This window comes from Ursus arctos, unplaced genomic scaffold, assembly GCF_023065955.2.
Source record: "Ursus arctos isolate Adak ecotype North America unplaced genomic scaffold, UrsArc2.0 scaffold_8, whole genome shotgun sequence".
Lineage (NCBI taxonomy): Eukaryota > Metazoa > Chordata > Mammalia > Carnivora > Ursidae > Ursus > Ursus arctos.
In genome coordinates, this window is record NW_026623100.1 from 50,227,825 (window position 1) to 50,248,251 (window position 20,427).

A 20,427-nucleotide genomic window follows, 5' to 3' on the forward strand; every position below is an offset into this window, starting at 1 on the left:
AGACGTTGAAAATCATTATGTTTTATAATTTGCACAGATTGGCAAGTAAAATTTTTGTCTTTCTGTCAGAAGATAGATACCATGCTGGTCCTTGAAGGCAGTGGAAACCTGGTGCTGTACACAGGAGTGGTTCGGGTAAGTAGTAAGTAGCCTTTCATCCTTTCGTAGGACCACCTCCTTGATGATGATGATGATGATGATGATGATGATGATTTTTAAACATTCTTTTTTAAAGATTTTATTTATTTATTTGACAGAGCGTGAGCAGAAGCAGGGGAAGTGGCAGGCAGGGGGAGAGGGAGAAGCAGGCTCCCTAGTAGTTCGTTGTTTGGTTATACTAAAACTTTTACCATTTTATCATCACTGGGGGTGTTTATGTTGCTTCTGCTGTTTCCTCTGGTAATGCTTTTTTTTTTTTTTTGAAGATTTTATTTAACTAGGGATGTACTGTATGGTGACTAACATAACATAATAAAAAATTATGAAAAAATAAAGATTTTATTTATTTGAGAGAGAGGGAAAAAGAGAGAGAGAAAGGAAGCACGAGCAGGGCGGGGGGCAGAGGGAGAGGGCGAAGCAGGCTACCCGCCGAGTAGGGAGCCTGATGTGGGGCTTGATCCCAGGACCCTGGGATCATAACCTGAACCGAAGGCAGATGTTTAACCGACTGAGCCACCCCTCCTCTGGTAATGCTTAAAAAAAATTCTTACACATAGTTTCTTAACCTTTAGAGTATATGCATATTCAACTTGGCCATGGTGAGGGGGATGCCAAATTGTCTTCCAAGGTGTAGGTTGTACCAGTTTACAACATCTCCCCTTACTCTTGCCTTCAACAGTGTATGAGAGTTCCGAATGCTGCTTTATGTAACATTCTTGTGAATCCATAGTACTATTTGTCCCCCCCCCCCCCCCAAATCGGTGCTTTGTTAAAGCCAGGTGAGAATGGAAGTCTAGGCGCCCACTTGGCCTTTGCTGACAGGACTGAGAGGTGGGACATAGTTTTTCCCATGGTATTTGTCTGGAGTAGATCGCTTATTGTCTAAAAGTTTTGATCTTGTTAAGCTATTCCTTTCTGATTTTTTTGGCCAAGGAGAGAGGTATTTCTGGGGCCCATTTTTTGTTGTCTGCTCTCTTAATGAGATTGTGGTCTGCCACAACTTCTTTGTGGTACCAACTTCTTTGCTACCCAGAGGCCAGTCTGAGAACTGAATGGTGTTACAGATCAGCATTTAGTTCTCAGATCTTTTACTGTGTCATTGTTGGTCAGTTTCATACATAGCTCACTCAGAGGCCTGCCCAGGATTTCATACACGTATTTATGGAATCCTTTTCTCTACTTACTTCCTTTCCATTCTTCCTCTCACTCCCTAAATGGGACAGAGGGGGGTTACTGCCTTGTTATTGCAGGGTGGGGATGGAACACAGTGCTCCACCCATAATTTCTGGGGAGGACAGAAGGGAATAAGTATGCCAGCTTATTATTGTGGATAAGGATGAAAGCCAGTGTTCCTCCCCCTTATAGCTTTTGCACACCATGGGGAGGTACAGAAGGGCTACCTCTTGGCAACGAAGGCGGCAGCGCTCTGTCCATGGTCTCTGCACCTACAGTGCTTGATGAGAAGGGGAGGAGTACCACCTAGTTACCACCGTGCAAAATAGGCCTGGCCACAGGTCTTATGCTGGGGGAGGGATGCCACCCACTCCTCACAGAGGGAATGACAGAATTCTGCTCATAATCTCCAGAACACAGCTCCTGGTATGGAGGAAACAGGGCCATGGCTTTTTAGTGTTTCCTGTGGTGGGGCAGGTATGGTGAAGATGTCTCTGTCTTGGTTGGTCCCTTTTTTCCCGACAGTTTGTCTAAAAAGACCAGGATTTCTCTTGGTTTGCAGCTGTGGCCATTTTTGGGTTGCAGGCCCCTTGAGAGCTCAAGACCTGGTTAGGGAAAGAGTGAAAGAAACAAAAATGCCTAGGGAATTCATCATAGGTTATGCCTGGTCCCCAGGTCCTTAGCCAGTGTCTTCTTTACCTTTCAGAGTCTTCTCCATTGCATTATAGATTTTGTGCAGAATCTATTGTAAACAGCGGGAGGGGTAGCATGAAATGTGCCTACTCCATATATCATTAACTGGAGGTCTCTCATAGCTTTTTATTTTATTTCTTTAAAGGTTTTATTTATTTATTTGAGAGAAAACATGAGTGGGGAAGGAGCAGAGGCAGGGGGAGAAGCAGACTTTCCACTGAGCAGGCAGCCCAATGTGGGGTGATGTGGGGCTCCACAGAGGGCTCAATCCTAGGACCCTGGGATCGTTACCTGAGCCAAAGGCAGGCGCTTAACCGACTAAGCCACCCAGGCACCCTCTCGTAGCTTTTTAAAAACTTTATAGATACTAGTTTTCACCCTCAATTTGTTTTCTAATCCTGAGGATTTTATTTGGGTAACTTTGTTAATTTATTAGCTTTTGGGTAGTATATGGACATAAATATGGATTTTGTTAGAATTTCACTTGAGTTCTGAATATTTCCTTTGAGTCTTATCAGAGTTTTCAGCCTGTGTGGATCTGAACTTCTGTTGTGTTTTTCCTGAGAACCCCATCGATAGCCAAAATAAAGGGTGATTAGCATGGATTGTCAACTCAGTCTTTTAATGAAGAATTTATATGAAGGGAATATTTGAGAGTTTATGAGGGAAGGAGGCAGATTATGAGCTCAAGAGCACAGTTTGGATTACATTGGATTTGATTTCTGGAGCATCAATCAGCTTCATATTTTTGGCCACTTGAAAGTAATTGATGTTCATTCTCTCTGCCTGGAGATTTCGTTAACAAGATTGCTGCTTATAGTCTCTGAAAGCTTAGTGTCCCTGCTCTCTCTACCACCAATATGGTAGGAAAATGCATAGTATATGGGATTTTGTATAATGTTCTGACTATATTAGCATTCACTCGCTTTCCTGCCACAAATAATTCCTCCATAATGAAGAGAAGGAATCAGACCAAGAGAAATTATACCAAGATATTTGTAGTTGAATAGTGGAATTACTAAAATCTTAGTTTGGTTTTTTTTTTTTTTTTGAAGTATTTATGTGAAAGAGAGTGAGAGAGCACAAGCAGGGGGGGCAGCAGAGGGAGAGGGAGAAGCAGGCTCCCTGCTGAGCCAGAAGCTCAACGCAGGGCTCGATCCCAGGACCCCGGGGTCATGAGCTGATCCAAAGGCAGACACTCAACCGACTGAGCCCCTAGGCGCCCCTAAAATTTTAGTTCTTTTTATTCTTTAGATGTGTTTGGTGTGTATAAAATTTGGACTAACAAAAAAATTTATGCTTATGTGCCATAAGGTTTTATTTAAGGATATGATACATTAAAGCCCATATTTTTTCCCCGCATCTTTTTATTGCTTAAAGGTGGGAAAGGTTTTTATTCCTGGACTGCCAGCTCCTTCCCTGACGATGTCTAACACGATGCCTCGGCCCAGCACTCCACTTGACAGTATCAGTACTCCCAAGCCTCTTAGTAAACTACTTGGATCCTTGGATGAGGTGAGTAAAGAATTAGGTGTTGTCAAAAATTAGAGAACTTTTTTTTTTTTTTTTTTTAATTTGACAGAGAGAGAGACAGCGAGAGAGGGAACACAAGCAGGGGGAGTGGGAGAGGGAGAAGCAGGCTTCCCGCTGAGTGGGGAGCCCGATGTGGGGCTTGATCCTAGGACCCACGGATCATGACCTGAGCCGAAGGCAGACACTCAACAACTGAGCCACCCAGGCGCCCGTAGAAACTCTTAATCATAGGGAAGAAACTGAGGGTTGCTGGAGGGGAGGGTGGGGGGGGATGGGGTAACTGGGTGATGACATTAAGGAGGGCATGTGTTGTAATGAGCACTGAATGTTATATAAGACTGATGAATCACTGACCTCTATCTCTGGCACTAATAATGTACCATTTGTTAATTAATTGAATTTAAATTAAAAAAAAAAACAAAAATAAAATAATAAAATATTTAATTAAAATTAAAAAAATTAATAGTGTTTTAAAGAAGTTTGGTTTAAATATTAGTTCTTCCCATGGTTAACTTTTTTCTGTTTTAAAAACGACAGAATTGGAAGTTTAGCTAATACTTGGTAGAATATACATGTTTTCAAACACAAACGATTCAGTAAACATATTGACCTCCCTTGTGATGTGTAAGGTGCTACGGAGATGAGAATGAGACATTCTTTTTCATCTAGGAACCTCATAATTGATTTGGGTGGAACAGATGTACTGTCTGCATGAGAAATTATAATTTAAGGTAGACTATTAAGATTTATGAATGAGGAACAGAGAGTACCATAGCAGATTTGCTGATAGGAAGATACATCCTGATGGTTTGATGGGGCAGGACCAGAGGCTCATATCTGAGGGGCATGTCTGACTTGGTTTGGACCTTTAGGATAAGTAGGATATCTGTAGATGGAAAGGGGCATTTGGGGAGAAGAGGAATCACGTGGGAAATGGCTGTGGAGGCAGGTAAGTGCATAACATTTTTATGCATATTCGTATTTCCATCATGTTGCATATAAGACAAGTCTGTGGAATGAATGAATGCTTATAAAAGTACAAGGAGCCTGTTGGGGCAGGGCAGGGAATGGGTAATAATAACTTGTTTTTGAGTGTTTTCTATGTGCTAGGCATTGTTCTAAGTGTTTTATATGTATTAACTCATTTAATCCCTTAGAATGGCTTTTTTGGGAAGATACCACTCCCCATTTTACCAATGGGTACATAGAGGTATAAGGAGGTTACTTATCTAAAGTCATATAGCTAGTAAGCTGGGATTTCCACTCTTAGTAACATGTTCTTAAAGGCAGAAGGGATGAAAAGGCTTTTATTCTGAATGCTATCACCAGAACATTACAGCCTTTTGAGGATGGAGTTATGAATGTTAGGCTCTGTGTTTTAGATGTTTATCTTGGGACTTAGACCAAAGAGATTCCAGGTGTTGTTTTTGTGTTAATTCAAGAGGAGTGAAGAGAATCCAAGTTACGGCGGCATATTAGAAAGGAGGGGAGTGACTGGTGAAGTGGAAATGGCAGAATCTGTCAGTTGATTGGTTTTGTGCTGTGCTGGGGAGAGGTGTTGGGGAACAAGGCTCAGTGTTCTCTGAGCAAGCTACGTGAACACCCATGCTTACCAAGTTAGGAAGCCTGGAGAAAGGAGGTCTGTATTTGAGAGGCATTTGGGTGCAGATGTTTACAGGAAGTTGAAAGTGAAGGTTGGTGCAAGCAATTAATTGTACTGGTCAATGTCTAGGCCCTGGTTTTATTTTTTAAATATGTGCAGCATTGAGTTCTTTCCCTTAAAGTAGGACATTTGCAGAACTTTCAAAAGGGAGCTGGAGAAGTGTCAGAGTTTTGTGTGATTTGGAAGAATTTTTGTCTTTTGTAATGTAAAATGGTTTCTAACTTTCTTAGAATTCCTTTAACCCAGGAATGGTTAGTGTCTTTGTGGTAGCCATGGGGTCACAAGATGATTGTATTACACATTGATCAATGGCTTTCCACGTCTCTGGTTGATTGTGCAGCTAGACTTAGATTCAGGACCAGTGGAGCTCGGTTTTTGTGGCAGCTGTGGGAATAGAAGCTTGAATATAATAAATAATCTTATACTTGATGGGCTGTCAGTGTTGACAAGATATTCACTTAGAGATGTCCTATAATTGGAATTATGGGAATACAAAAAGGGTCAGTGGTTAGGACTGGATCTAAAGCTGGAAGCATCTGCATATAATTAGTAACTAAGATTATTTAGTATTAATTAGTAACTAAGATATGTTTGCGTATCTACAATTGAGCAAAGTAAATGTTCTCATACTTTCAGAACAAACATTTGGCTGTAGAGGAGATACCACTTTGTACCCATCTTGTTTCTTTGCTTTCTCATTGCTCTCTTTTCCCTCTGGGGTCTTAGATCCTCAAGTCATCTCTGGGCTGCCTCAAGTTACAGTTTGTGTGTCTAGCTGTGTAGGATTGCCAGAAGTGTTGCTGTTTCTTCTTCCTCTTAGCGGTGGCATTTCTTGTGCACTCAGTGTATCCATACTCCCTACCAAAATCCCCACCAAATATTGCACATGCCAAGAAGAATTTTGGGCCACCTCCCTGTGACTCCCTTCTTTTCTTCTAGACCTTGGCCCCTCAGGTGTACGCTGTCTCCCTAGCTCTCCAGTGCTGTTGATCAGATGTTTCACTATTTTACTGACCTTTTCTAGTTGCTTTGGCTGAGGATCTTGGTCTGCCGTAAGGTGCTTTGTCATACCCAGAGCAGAATGATTTTAAGTTATTACGTACAATTGTTAGACCATGTACAAAAAGAGATTTCTTTGTCCTTAATTCCTCAAAAAATATTTCATATGTGTTGTATTTCTGACTTTTTCAGGTGGTTTTGTTCTCCCCAGTTCCGGAACTGAGGGATTCTTCAAAACTTCATGATTCTCTCTATAATGAGGATTGTACTTTCCAGCAGCTTGGAACTTATATTCATTCTATAAGAGACCCTGTCTGTAACAGAGTAACTCTGGTAAGTATATTTATTTTTAAAAGATTAGGTAGCTCTCTAAGAAATATGACTATCATTTCAAATTTGTCAGAGTGCAGAATTTTGTCTGAAAAATAAAAACAAATATTTTTCATGATTTTTAAAATCTCTTACAATGTGTCATTTTTTGTACTATTTTACTTTAAAGTAATTCTGCTTAACTTTTCTACGGTTGCTTTATTATTAAAAAATTATTGAAGGGGCGCCTGGGTGGCACAGCGGTTAAGCGTCTGCCTTCGGCTCAGGGCGTGATCCCGGTGTTGTGGGATCGAGCCCCACATCAGGCTCCTCCTCTATGAGCCTGCTTCTTCCTCTCCCACTTCCCCTGCTTGTGTTCCCTCTCTCACTGGCTGTCTCTATCTCTGTTGAATAAATAAATAAAATCTTTAAAAAAAAAATTATTGAAAACAAATCTTGTTCAAATAGTTTAATTTTATGTTGTTAAGATTTTTGTCCTTTCATTAAAAGTTCATCTTTTTTAGTGATGGTGACTCTTAGTGTATGTATAAAAATTAAACATTTCATTAAAACAAGAACTTTTGGAAATGTTATTTATTTATTTTTAAAGATTATATTTATTTGAGAGAGAGAGAGAGCATGAACAGAGGGAGAGGGAGAAGCAGACTCCCTGCTGAGCTGGGAGCCTGATGCAGGGCTCGATCCCAGAACCCTGAGCTCATGACCTGAGCCAAAGGCAGATGCTCAACCGGCTGAGCTACCCAGGCGCCCCTGGAAATGTTTTTTAAATAAGCAAATTTACAGTTTCTGAAATTTGGACATATTCAGTTCCATTTGAAAAATACTTGTTTTTCATTTATTTTATTAAATTTTACTTTGACAGGCAGTCTTATAAAACATAGCCATTTTTAAGACATTCAGAGACTTAGAACGCACAAATTCTATTTACATGCTCCTGTTTGTTTCCATTCTTTCCCCTAGGAATTGAGTAATGGCTCCATGGTTAGGATCACTATTCCTGAAATTGCCACCTCTGAATTAGGTATGATTGAGGTCAGACCTCACTTCCATGTATTCTCAGTTTGATTGATAAGATTTGTAGTATTTGCTGATTTGCAGTAGTAATTGGGATTTTAAAAAATTTGCTGTTTTTGAAGCCATGGGATTGAAATTTTTACTTTGCAGAGAAGCTGGGGAGCACTTTTCAGTGTTTACTCCATGTGTTCTAAGGCTAGGGGTATACTTGAAGGATGTGCTAGTTGTGTTTCTCTGAGATTTCTTACGTTGAAGAAGGCCATACAGTGAGTGGACATGCCTCTTTCAAGAAAATCTGAGAAACAAGGAAGCCTAAGCAACTAAAATAGTTTTTGGCGTGTGTGATGGCTTTTAATCATATAATAAATGTTTCAATTGTTAGGTAAATTGAGAAATTAACATAATTGCCTTAATTGAATAAAACTTAATGTTATAGTCAAAATACAGTTAGGTGTATTTTAATAAAATTAAAGCCTGCTTAAGTTACTATTGAAACACAATTTGGAAAATACTAGGAGAATATTTCTGAATAAAGAATGGTAAAACTTTAGAATTGAAGGGATTTGTCAACAATCTTAATGTATAAGAAAACTCGTAACATCTATTAGTTTCGAAATCTAAGTGGCAAAGCAAAGCATTGGCAGATTGTGTGATTTCTGGAATTTGCTAAGTAGGATAGAATGACTTTCATTTTAGGAAATATCTTTCATTGGTGTGGTAAAATGATTCTATGAGTAGGTATAGGATACCTTACTCTTCAAAGAGTATTTAGCCCATAATTTCAAGGCCACGTACCTTAGAAGTATAAGCCTAAATAAAATACATAAAAACAAATAACGGATTAAATAAAATAAATAAAAGTGAAGGAAAATCTTACTCTCTTATAGCCAAATAGAAGTCACTAAATTTCTGTACTTCACTTAGAAGTTTCTATACTTTACTTATAAACATTCCTCAGCCCCTCAGGCAGTATCTGGTTTACACGTGTTTTGGATTCAACCATGACAAACTTGGTTATTTGGTTTTCTAACATTTATTCTAGTTGACTCTAATCTTTGCTGTATGTGTACACACATAGCAAATTGATGAGAGAGAATATGCTGCTGAGGATGGCCTGGTGACAGTGGCAGTGGGAAGGGAAGACGGGAAACCTCTAAAGATAAGATGTGAGAATACAAAAACATTGCAATTTGGGGCCACTTAACTACAAAAAGCAGACCCAGGCCTCTTCAGCGCAGTAGCCTGACAGTGTAGCACTGTGACTGATATTTCTACAATGGCTTTGAGTCACTAAGGAAGGTGAAAATTATGTAGTATTGGCTGATGCGTTACGTAAAACATTCATAAAATGAATGGTGTTGGAAATAAAAGTTATAAAGTTTTGGCTAGCAGGATGTTAACTCATTGAGAACATCTTTTAATGATAGTTAAGCATTGCTGTTTGAGGTTGCGTGTATTGAGTATTGCATATGAAATACTGAAGTATTTCAGCAGTATTTTGTGTGAACTTATTCATGTAGAAATTACATGTTTTTGATAAAATGACCTTTAATTTATTGTCCCTACTAGAGTATTTTTGAGAGCAAAATGGGGAGCTATTAGTAATTGCTGGGGCAGTGGGTATAAATCATTTCTGTCTCAAACAATCTGTTGATTGTCTTATTTCTGATCCAGAGTCAGTGAGCGGAAAGCTGCCCTGAGACCTCTTTCAATTCCTGTTGAATTCAGTAGTTGGTTTAAATTTCAGGTGATCGGCAGGGAATGTTTGCATCCCGGTGGCTCTGTAATGACAGTTTTCTTTTCAGAGTAATTGGCCTTTACACAGAAGTAGTTAAAAAACTCTTATTAAAAGGGGAAAAGAAATGCATATGGGAAGCATACTTAAATTAATCTTTGTTTTTAATAGTGCAAACATGTTTGCAAGCAATTAAGTTTATCCTGCCAAAGGAAATTGCTGTTCAGATGCTTGTCAAGTGGTATAGTGTCCACAGCGCTCCGGGGGGACCCAGTTATCACTCCGAGTGGAATTTATTTGTGACTTGTCTCATGAACATGATGGGTTATAACACAGACCGCTTAGCATGGACCCGAAATGTAAGTACATGTAGTTTTTTTTTTTTTTCTGAGTTATTCTGTTGTTGCCAATGTAATGTTTACATGATTGGTAATACAGTATTTAGAATACTTAACAGATAATTTACTAATAGGTATACCTTTTTTTTTTTAAAGGTCTTTTTTTTTTTTTTTTAAGATTTTATTTATTTGTCAGAGAGGGAGAGAGGGAGAGAGCACAAGGGGGCGGGTGCAACAGGCAGAACAGGCAGATAGAGAAGCAGGCTCCTTGCTGAGCAGGGAGCCCAATGTGGGACTTGACCCCAGGACCCTGGGATCATGACCTGAGCTGAAGGCAGCCACTTAGCCAGCTGAGCCACCCAGACGCCCCTACTAATAGGTATACCTTAATCAACAAAATGGAATAATACTAAGGCTTATTGTGTCTATCTATCTATATGGTAAATCACATGTCATTTAATATTTAATGATAATGTTTTACTAGTAATTATTGAGTTTTATAACATGGGAAAGCGTGTTTGACTATAATTTCTCATTTCATCTTTGTAAAATGACTGCAAGTTATGCTAGGATTAGTGATAATCATCTTGGTTTTATTAATGAAGAAACTGAATCACAGAGAGAACACAGACTGGTGATTTGCTCAAAACAGGGCCTAGACTGTGTCTTCTGAATGGTGGCTTAGTGTTCTTTTCTGTAGTCCATACTGTTTTCACGCACAACTTGCTAGTCTGTGGGGAGGAAGGTTTGATTTGAGGGCGATTTAAAGGGATTTAGCCTAAGTGTCTGATAATGATGCAAAGCCGTGTCCCTCTCTCTCCACTCCAGAAGCTTTCTTAAAAGGTAGGCCTTTAACAGGTTATTTACAAAACCGGCAGAGTAGTGTCTTTGGTATTGGTGATTCCTTTTGGCTCTAGAGATAACTCCCAGGACAGTCTTGCCTGGATCACTCTGAAGAAATCACTCCAGAACACACTTACCTTTGTCTGGGTAGCTTAGCTGTATGTTTTAGTCTTATACTAGTAAATCCATTTAAAAAATCACTTTTTTCGGGGCGCCTGGGTGGCGCAGTCGTTAAGTGTCTGCCTTTGGCTCAGGGCATGACCCCGGTGTTCTGGGGTCGAGCCCCACATCAGGCTCCTCCTCTAGGAGCCTGCTTCTTCCTCTCCCACGCTCCCTGCTTGTGTTCCCTCTCTCGCTGGCTGTCCTGTCAAATAAATAAATAAAAATCTTTAAAAAAAAATCACTTTTTTCTTCATTATGAATATACGTTCTGAGGAAAATCTGGAAAATGGGAGAATTAAAAAAATAATACTGCTCAGATAACCACTCTGAACATTTTTATATTGCCTTTTAGATAAACACGATATAAATGAAAAGTTCCAGTACCATTAAAAATTCTTAGGAAAAAACCCCTCATTTTATCATCTTCATAGTAGGCTGCCATGTGGTTTTATCATAGTAAGCCAACAGCTACTAATAGAACGTTGTTAAATCAGTCTTTTTTCTCATTAGGAATAATTTGTAAACACAGATCTTTACAGTTCTAGTCATTTCCTAAGAATTTAACCTTAGAAGAGCTATTACTAGGTCAAATAATTTTCAAAAAGGTTGTCCCATTGACATTCTCACTAGCTTTATTTAGAAGTGCCCATTTCAGCGTAGTGATGATTTGTGGTGTGGTGAACCTTTGCCGACTTAGTGAGACATTTTCTCTTATTCCTGTCTAAGTCAACGGGAATGGGTTTTTCAGATTCTCACTGGTTATTTATTTACTTATTTATTTAAGTAGGCTCCATGCCCAGTGTGGGACCCTGAGATCAAGAGTTGGATGCTCTACTGACTGAGCCAGCCAGGAGCCCCTCTCATTGGTCATTTATAGTTGTTAATTTTTGACTCACATTTCATGTCCTTGCCTATGTTTCATTCTCTTCTCTGCCCAACAGCCAAGGTAATCCTGTCTGACAAAGTCAGGTCATGTCACTCTGCTCAGAATCCTCCAGTACCTTCCCTTCCTACTCAGAGTAAAAGCCAGAAGCCTGCAAGGTGCCATGTCATGTGACCCATCCCTCTCTTACCTCTCTCATCTTGTCTCCTCATCCCTGTCTTGCTCACATTGTCCTCCCCACTGGCTTCCATTTCTTTTCTTGGAACACACCAAGCATGTTCTTGCCTCTGGGTCTTTGCACTTGCTGTGAAATCCAGAGGAAAAAACCTTTCCCCCACACAAGACAAGCCTAGGCCTTTTTCATATGGCACCTCAGTGCAGCCTGCTCTGTCCATTCCATGTGAAATTGTTACCCCTCCCCATACTTTTTATCCCCCTTACCTGTTTTATTTTTCCTTTAGCACTAATTAAATATGCTGCATATTTTACTTATTTATATAGCTTGTGTGTCTCTCTTCCTTCTAGATTGTGAATTCAATGTAAGCAGGGATTTTTGTTTAGTTTTGTTCACTATCTCTAGGACCTACAGTAGTGCTTGGCATATAGATAGATGCTCAGTGTATTTGTTGAATGAATGCCCTTTCACATCTGAATGAGATATTATTTTAAGAATTCGTTTTTATTTTATCATATGAAAGAATTTCTCTCTGAAATTTTCTTGAGAAAAACCTTCCTGGGCAAATAGGGACAATTTTCTTATTTTAAACAGTTTCATGAAAATTACTTTAGTCCACATTTTCCCATTCTTCATTAAATATGAAGAAATCGAGCCTTACTGGAAACTAAGGATTTCTGCAGTGCTTGAGCTTCTTGTAGTTCTTCTGTGTTACTGTGCTGTGGGACTTGTTGATGAATGCAGGTTGTTGTGCTCCGTTCTCTAGCAGAGAACCAGGGGCCCCCCTCAGGTTTCCATGCTAGGGGGAAGACTGAGCACCCACCATTTTTTCTTTTGTAAAGAAGAACAGGGCTTTCTGACTTATTTATTGGATAATAGTCCTGAAAGAGGGAATAAGGAAATCAGTTCTGAGGCTGAGTTGCTTTCGCATTTATTTATAAGACTGCATGATTAAATCCTTGCTATTCTTTTGTCCGTACATCAAAGCTCAGGATGAAATGGTCCTCAGTGACAAATGGTTTTCATTTCGCTTTGTTCAGATATATCCTTTTTTGTTTTCATTTAAATAATGGGGTGGAGAGTAGGGAGTACAGAATTTTTGCCAATGACTAGGTCCATGATTTTTGGCATTGTTTTGGGTCTTCCTTAATTTATTGATGTGTTAAATGGAGGTCTGGACCAGATACTGTTTCCTTCTGGTTCTCACATTCTGTGAGTGGTTGCATCTGGGGTTGACGTTTTGTGTCCTTCAGGATGCTCATATTTTCGTTAGAGGTTGAACCTCTGCTGGGGGCCAGGCGTGATGCCTGGCTTTTCAGATATGCATTAGGCAACATAGTTCCTTTCATGGACTCGACAGTCTCAGGAGAAGGCAGATAAGTATTTTACATCAGGTTATGATAAATGTCAGGGATCTGCAGAAGCATATAACAGGGTTGGGTAACCTGCAGAATATTAAAATAATGAAAATAAAATAGATCCATATATGCCACAAAGAGGTATCTGTATCAGATAATTTCTGTGTTGTTTTTCATAGCACCAGGTCTTATAAATGTGATAACCATAACAAGGACATTCTTTATGACTGTGGTACTTAGAATATGTGAGAGAGAATGTGTGTATGTAGGTGTGCGCGTATGTGCTAAATTTTGGTTGAAGGTTTAGGTAAGATAGCTAACAAATGCATCTGTTGCTTTGATTTTACTCTTGTCATTTTTTTTGGATAGTATTGTGTGTGAGTTGGACTGTGTTTTTTTTGAATGCTTCACAAGAAAATCTTTTCTCTTGATCAGTTTTAAAATTACTCAGTTTTAAAAACTACTTTATTCCATTTTATATTTGATATTTAAATGTCATATTTATGAATATTTAAATATAAGATATTTAGCTTTAAAAATTACTTTATTGCTATCTATCTTTATATGAAATCAACTTTCATATGGGCGATATTGATTGACAAATATGTAAGTTTTTATAATAAAGCATTGGAAAATAGCCATTGCCATTTATGGACTTATGATTGATTAATTGCTAGTTCAATGACATGTGAAGTAGCAGAGGTGGCAAAGGTGATGCTGGGGGAACTAAGACTGAACTGTGAGAAAGGTGCTTTTATGTAACTGTATGAGTTAGGATAGGCTAAATATAACAAAGTCCTCAAAAGGTATAATGGCTCACACAATAAAAATCTAAGTCTTGCTCATATATAGTACTTAGCAGGTGAACAGGCTGCACAGTTACTAGGGACCCAGGCTGATGGAGCATCTGCCGTCTTCAACATGAGGCTTCAAAGATTCCAAGATTGCCCTGGGGTTGACTCCATCAGTCAGGTACAAAGGAGAAGAGCCTGGAGGAGCATACACAGGAGTTTTTCATGAACAGGGCCTGAAAGTGGTAACATCTTTTCTTTTTTTTTTTTTCCTTCTCTTTCTCTTCTCCTTTCCTTTCCTTTCCTTTCCTTTCCTTTCCTTTCCTTTCCTTTCCTCCTCTTTCTCTTTGTCTTTCTCTTTCTCCTCTCCCTCTCTCCCTCTTTCTTTCTCTCTTTTTCTTTTTTTAAAGATTTTATTTATTTATTTGTCAGAGAGAGAGCGAGCACAAGAAGGGGGAGCGACAGGTAAAGGCAGAGGGAGAAGCAGACTCCCTGCTGAGCAAAGAGCCTGATGTGGAACTCGATCCCAGGACCCTCGGATCATGACCTGAGCTGAAGGCAGACGCTTAACCGACTGAGCCACCCAGGCGTCCCTATCATCCACTTTCATTCATAGTCACACTGTCATAGGGCCATACCTTTCTCTGAGGGAGGCAGGGATATGTAGCCTAGCTGTGGGTCCAGGAGAAAGAGGAGAACTCTTTACTTTGAAGAGTAGCTACCTGTCTCTGCCATAGAATTGTTAGCCTGTCCACTGTAGACAGACTCTAATAATAATGCGTGCTTGTTTCTGACATTTGGCTAACATTGGGTTGTACTTAGCATATTTGGGATATGGCTAAAGGTTCTTGTTTTACTAAAGCAGTGGTGATCTGTGTCATCCCAGAAGTCGGGGAGGAAAGGGAACCACCATTGCAGTGCCTGTGAGCCGAGGCACTGTACTAGGTGCCTTGTATATATGATTTCATTTCTTCTTCACAGCCCCCTGAGAGGAAAAGTATTCATGTTTTTCCAGATGAAAAAATGAGTTTTGGTGACTTTCCTTAGTTTCCATAATTGGTGGAACTGATAGCTGAATTCTTTAAGATGATCAGTTAATTTATATGATTTTATCTTTTTTGGGGTTTTCTTTCAGTTTGACTTTGAAGGATCGCTTTCCCCAGTCATTGCACCTAAAAAAGCAAGGCCTTCTGAGACAGGATCTGATGATGTAAGCATTATTATTTCTTGATACTACAAATTAATTTGCGAGTACTTGTACTGGAATCTACAGAAGTGGTACTCTTACTGATTTGTGTGTATTTCTAACACCCTTTGCTTCATTTTGATACTGAATAGCGGTTATTTTGAAGGTTGGATATGTTATGTTTCCTGTGGTTATTCATATACTTTTGTCTTTAATGATCATCTAAAAATGACTGAACATAGATAATACTGCATGATTTGAGTTTGGATTTGTAGCTGTTTTACTGCTAATTAATCCTCTGGCTTAGGTTCTCAATCATATTAGATTCCATGGGTATATTCTTAAGTGATTCAAAACAGTTTTTTTAAAATTGAGGTATAATTTACATAAACGAAATGCCCAGATCTGAAGTTTACAGTTTGATCAACTTTGACAAATGGACACTCATTGTAACCCATACCCCTCTCAAAGCACAAACATTTCCATTATTCCATAAAGTTTCCATGTGCCATTTTTAATCATTCGCTTCCTTCCCTTCCTCTATTCTTGAAGCAACCACAGATTGGAATTCTATCACTATAAGTTAATTTTGCCTGTTCTAGAACTTGATGTAAATGAAGTAATGTGGTACATAATCTTTGGTATAAAGGTTTCTTTGATTTAGCATGATGTTTTTGAGATTCCTCCCAGGCGTGGCAGATATCAGCAGTTTGTGCCTTTTATTGCTGAGTAGTATGAATATACCATAGTTTGTTTATACATTCTTTTGCTGATGGACACCTAGGCTGTTTCCATTATTTGACTAAATTTTGGTTGGATTATGAATAAGGCTGCCATCAGTATTCAGTGACAAGTATTTGTGGACATATATTTTCATTTCTTCTGGGTAAATACCTAGCAGTGAAATTGATGGGCCATTGCTGGATCCCAAACTCATTATACCTCATTACAATCTGACCAGTGATATATGAGAGTTCCTCTTTTCTTCATCTTGGCCAACATTTGCTGTTGTCAGTCTTTTTCATTTTAACCATTTGAGTATATATAAAGTAGTTTCTCTTAGGTTTTAATTTGCCTTTTCCTCATGACTAATTGTGTTAAACACTTCTTTATGTTTTTATTGGCTACTTATCTTTTTGTCAAGTTTCTGCTCAAACTTTTTATGAGTTTTTAATTGGATTTTTAAAAATATTTATTGAGCTGTAGAAGTTCTTTGTATATTCTGGATATGAGTTGTGTACGTTTTGGTAATATTTTCTCTTCAGTATATGACTTAATAGTGTTTTTTGATGAACAGATATTTAAAAATTTTCGTTACTCATCAATTTTTTACTTCTATGGTTTGTTCTTTCTGTACCTGGTCCAAGAGTGTTTAAGTTAGAATAACATACTGTATTAAACCTTACAAAAACATCAGTGAATTCCAGGACCTGAAAATAGCATATCATATTCTCTCAACACGATACAATAAATCAAAGTGGAAACCAGAACAGACTCAATACTTGGAAAATGGAGTACAATCAGTGTGAATATAAAATTCAGTTGATTATTAGGTTGTAATTGCCAGCCCCAGCATCTTATAAACATAGGTAAATATACTAACTGGACACAAGTAGACTTCTCACCTTACCAAAATACAGATCAGTGTAATGGTCACTAAACTTGCCTATCTACACTTCCCACCTTTTATTCTGTACTTTTGGCTTCATAAGAAATCACCTAAGTTAATCTTAATTTTCTTTCTCAATCTTTGTAAATCGTGGGGGATTCTTCTCTCAGTCTTTCCTAATAGGGCATGACTAAAATTTTTCAAATGGGTTTTGAAGTGGTTTGTCTTAATGTCTATTGCTGGCATCTAGAAATTGCTTAGCTATTTTGATGTGGGTCTAATTTTTAAGCTTTGTGATTTTTTTCAACTTAATGTGAAAATAGAACTTGAATTGTTTTAATGATGACATCACAAGGAGGCATTATTTTAAAAATTAATATCTTCTTTATTTTTCTCAGGACTGGGAGTATTTACTAAATTCAGACTACCACCAGAATGTTGAGTCTCATCTTTTGAATAGATCTTTATGCTTAAGTCCTTTGGAAGTTTCACAGATGAAGGATGAGGATTTTTCACAGAATCTTATTCTGGATTCTTCTACACTTCTGTTTACTCATATACCTGCAATTTTTTTTGTTCTTCACCTTGTCTATGAGGAGCTTAAGTTGAATACTCTAATGGGAGAAGGAATTCGTTCACTTGTTGGCCTTCTTGTTCAGTTGGCAAGGTAAATATTGTTTGTAGATTAGAAACTGCCAAGAGGTTCTTAGATGACTTGATCTCAGCCCTGAATGTCATATAGGAACCTTGCAAATAAATTTCTGAAATCTACCTTTTCAGAAAACCAGAGCATTTTTTATAAACCACAGAAGTGTTTGAAGGTACTGGCTATGAAAAGGCCTTGTGGGTTTTTATGGGGTTCTTAGTCTTTGTCCTAAGTTTAGTGGGAAGTCACAAAAGTGTGTTAAACAACGGAGGTGACCTGTTCAGCTCTTCATTTTGACAGGATGACTACACTGTGGTGGGCGTTCTAGAACACCTGCTGTTTTACAGTAATACCTAAAGTCAAATAGGAGGTATAGTTAACACAATCGTAGTTTACATATATGAATTGTAGGTATTGTGATCCCTGTTTTAATGATGATGAAACTTGTCTAAGTTTGTTTCTAAGAACATGAATATTGTTTGTTAGTTGAGGGTTCTTTTTGCTGTGTTTTTGTTTTCTCAGTCTGTGGTTGTCCCTCTCTTTGAGGCTCTTGTAGTGTGTCCATAATAAGATTGTGTTTGGCACTGAATTCTGAAGGTCAGATTTGGGTGCTATTTCAGCCTTTGTGACCCTTGGTAGTAAAGAAAGCTGAATTTGAATAGAAATGTCAACCTCTGAGTTAAGATTATAGCACATTTTCTAATTTCTGTGATCTTCCTCGAGACTCTGAAATTCTTTTCTGAAATATGGCAATTTTAATTGATTGTCAGTTTTTTTTATGACAAATCATTACTAGCATGAAAATTCTTTTGTAATGAAATGACTTCCAAACCATAATCGTGGCTTTCTGAAATAAGTAACATTTTTATAATGTTTACATTCTTAAAGCTATTTTTTACATATGTATCTTATTTAATCTTCAAACCTTCTGCATGAGTAAAGGAGAATTTACCTACTTTCTGGAAGAAAATATGAGGTTCATAGAGATAATTTGCTGAAGACAATAAAACAAATAATGGAAGAGAAACTAGTTTTACCCCCATAAAATTTATCTAGCAAAAAGTTTAGGTTGCGTTTGTTATTTTGGTCACTTCAAGGTCCAGAAATAGAATAAAGGGACTCTAGATTTGATGATATTCTTTGTCATAAGTTCTTTAAATTGAAAAGTTGAACCGATGAATCCTAACTCTGTGGGGGAAAATGCTTTAATACCTTTCTTTTCATTTCTTTTTTATATGCACTTATCGTTTTAGGGATTTAAAATTGGAACCTTATGTAGATCATTACTATAGAGATTACCCAACACTTGTCAGAACTGCTGGACAAGTGTGCACAATTGATCAAGGTAAGTGTTTAAGCCGTTAAACATTTTCTAAACTGGGAGTGATGTTTGCTTATATCTTTCTCAGTGAATAGCAGTATATTTCTTACCTCTAGTGTCTAAGTCAAAGGTGGTATCTTTCCATCAGGTAGATTTCAGTTTGTAGTGTTTGAGCTCTGACATACAGCGCGAGATAACATTAACCTCTTCAGTGTCTGGGAAAAATTTTACCCATCCCCAAGTGCTAAGGATGCTTTGCTGTAGAGCTGTCTAATCAGTAGCAAACAACCAAATGTTACTTAAATTAATTCATACTGAAAAATCAATTCCTTATTTAGTTGCAGTAGCCACATTTCAAGTGTTCAGTAGCCACATAGGGTAGTGGCTGCCATATTGCATAGTACAGGTACAGAACATTTCCATCACCACTCTACCACCATAGACCTTGAACTACAGGGACTCAAGATCGGAGCCCAGTTGTTAGAGTGGAATCCTAGGGTTCTCTTGTTTTCTCACCTTTAGGATTAGGGTACAAAATTTTGGTTAGATTCTTTATATGCCTTGAGTACAAGAATTTGCTAAATTTCCATTCAGAATGGGATATGATAGTAGTCATTTAGATTCCGCATGTTATAATATAGTCAGTTATTTTCTGTGACAGAAAACATGAAGTATTTTGGAGAAAAATGTTATTCTGATTGTTTCCAAATGGCAGATACTGATATTTTCCCTTTAGAATAAAATGGTATTGTGGGGCACCTGGGTGACTTAGTAGATTGAGCATTCGACTCTTGATCTTGGCTCAGGTCCTCATCTCACGGTTGTGAGTTCAAGCCCCATGTTGGGCTCCGTGCTTGTCGTGGAACCTACTTTAAAAAAAAAAAAAAGAGGAAACGGTATTATCTTAATATATTCTTGTGTCTTTATAAATGTTTATCTAATTCTAAAGGTCAAACAGGATTTATGCATCATCCATCATTTTTTACTTCTGAGCCACCAAGTATTTATCATTGGGTGAGTTCTTGTCTGAAGGGTGAAGGAATGCCACCCTATCCTTACCTTCCTGGAATATGCGAAAGAAGCAGACTGGTAGTCTTGGTATGTATTGCCTACCTTGTTTATTTTTTTCTTTTTAAACTTAATTTTTAAAATTATACCAAAAAATTTACTTTTTTTCATTTTGTGTACATTTCTGTGAATTTCAACAAATGTATAGGTTCATGTAATTACCACCATAATTAGGCCACAGAACAGTTCCATCACCCCCAAAACTTCCCACAAGCTTTCACGATTCATCCAAGTTGTTGCCTGTGTCAGCAGTTTGTTGCATTTAATTGCTGAGCGCTAGTCCTTCGTGGGATGTTTCTCAGTGGTTACCCATTCATCTGTTGAAGATATTTGGGTTGTTCCCAGTTTTTAGCAGTTATGACTATAGCTCCTATAAACATTCATGCCTAGGTTTTTGTGTGAATGTAAATTTTTATTTCCCAAGAGTAGATACCCAGATGTGGGATTGATGGTTATAAGGGTAAGTATTTTTCAGAGCAGCCATACCATTTTACATTCTCACCATCAATTGTGAGAGTTCCAGTTTCTCTACATCCTTGTCAGTGTTTGGTATGGTCATGATTTTTAATTCTTGCTATTTCTGATAGATGTGTAGTAGTATCTCATTGTGGTTTTAATTTGCATTTCCTTAATGGCGTATGATGTTTAGAGAGTTCTAGATAGGAGGTTTTGTCAGCTATGTGGATTGTAAATATTTTCTTCTGGTTTATAGCTGTCATGTCTGATCATTTTCTTAATGTTTCTTTTA

At 38.1% G+C, this 20,427-nt stretch overlaps 1 protein-coding gene across 6 annotated transcripts in view; it reads left to right on the forward strand.

The window, feature by feature from the left end:
- The window catches only part of ANAPC1 (anaphase promoting complex subunit 1), a 94,164-nt gene that overhangs the window by 16,474 nt on the left and 57,263 nt on the right, over positions 1-20,427 (forward strand). For 4 of the 6 annotated variants that reach the window (XM_057309075.1, XM_048222649.2, XM_026480387.4 and 1 more), the window contains 9 exons: positions 70-135; positions 3,406-3,540; positions 6,413-6,553; positions 7,511-7,571; positions 9,471-9,658; positions 14,985-15,059; positions 17,043-17,311; positions 18,544-18,635; positions 19,561-19,709. In XM_057309075.1, coding sequence (XP_057165058.1) covers positions 70-135; positions 3,406-3,540; positions 6,413-6,553; positions 7,511-7,571; positions 9,471-9,658; positions 14,985-15,059; positions 17,043-17,311; positions 18,544-18,635; positions 19,561-19,709 — 1,176 coding nt within the window. The remainder of the gene's footprint in view (positions 1-69; positions 136-3,405; positions 3,541-6,412; positions 6,554-7,510; positions 7,572-9,470; positions 9,659-14,984; positions 15,060-17,042; positions 17,312-18,543; positions 18,636-19,560; positions 19,710-20,427) is intronic. The other 2 variants (XM_048222650.2, XM_044391568.3) reach the window with 1 other exon arrangement.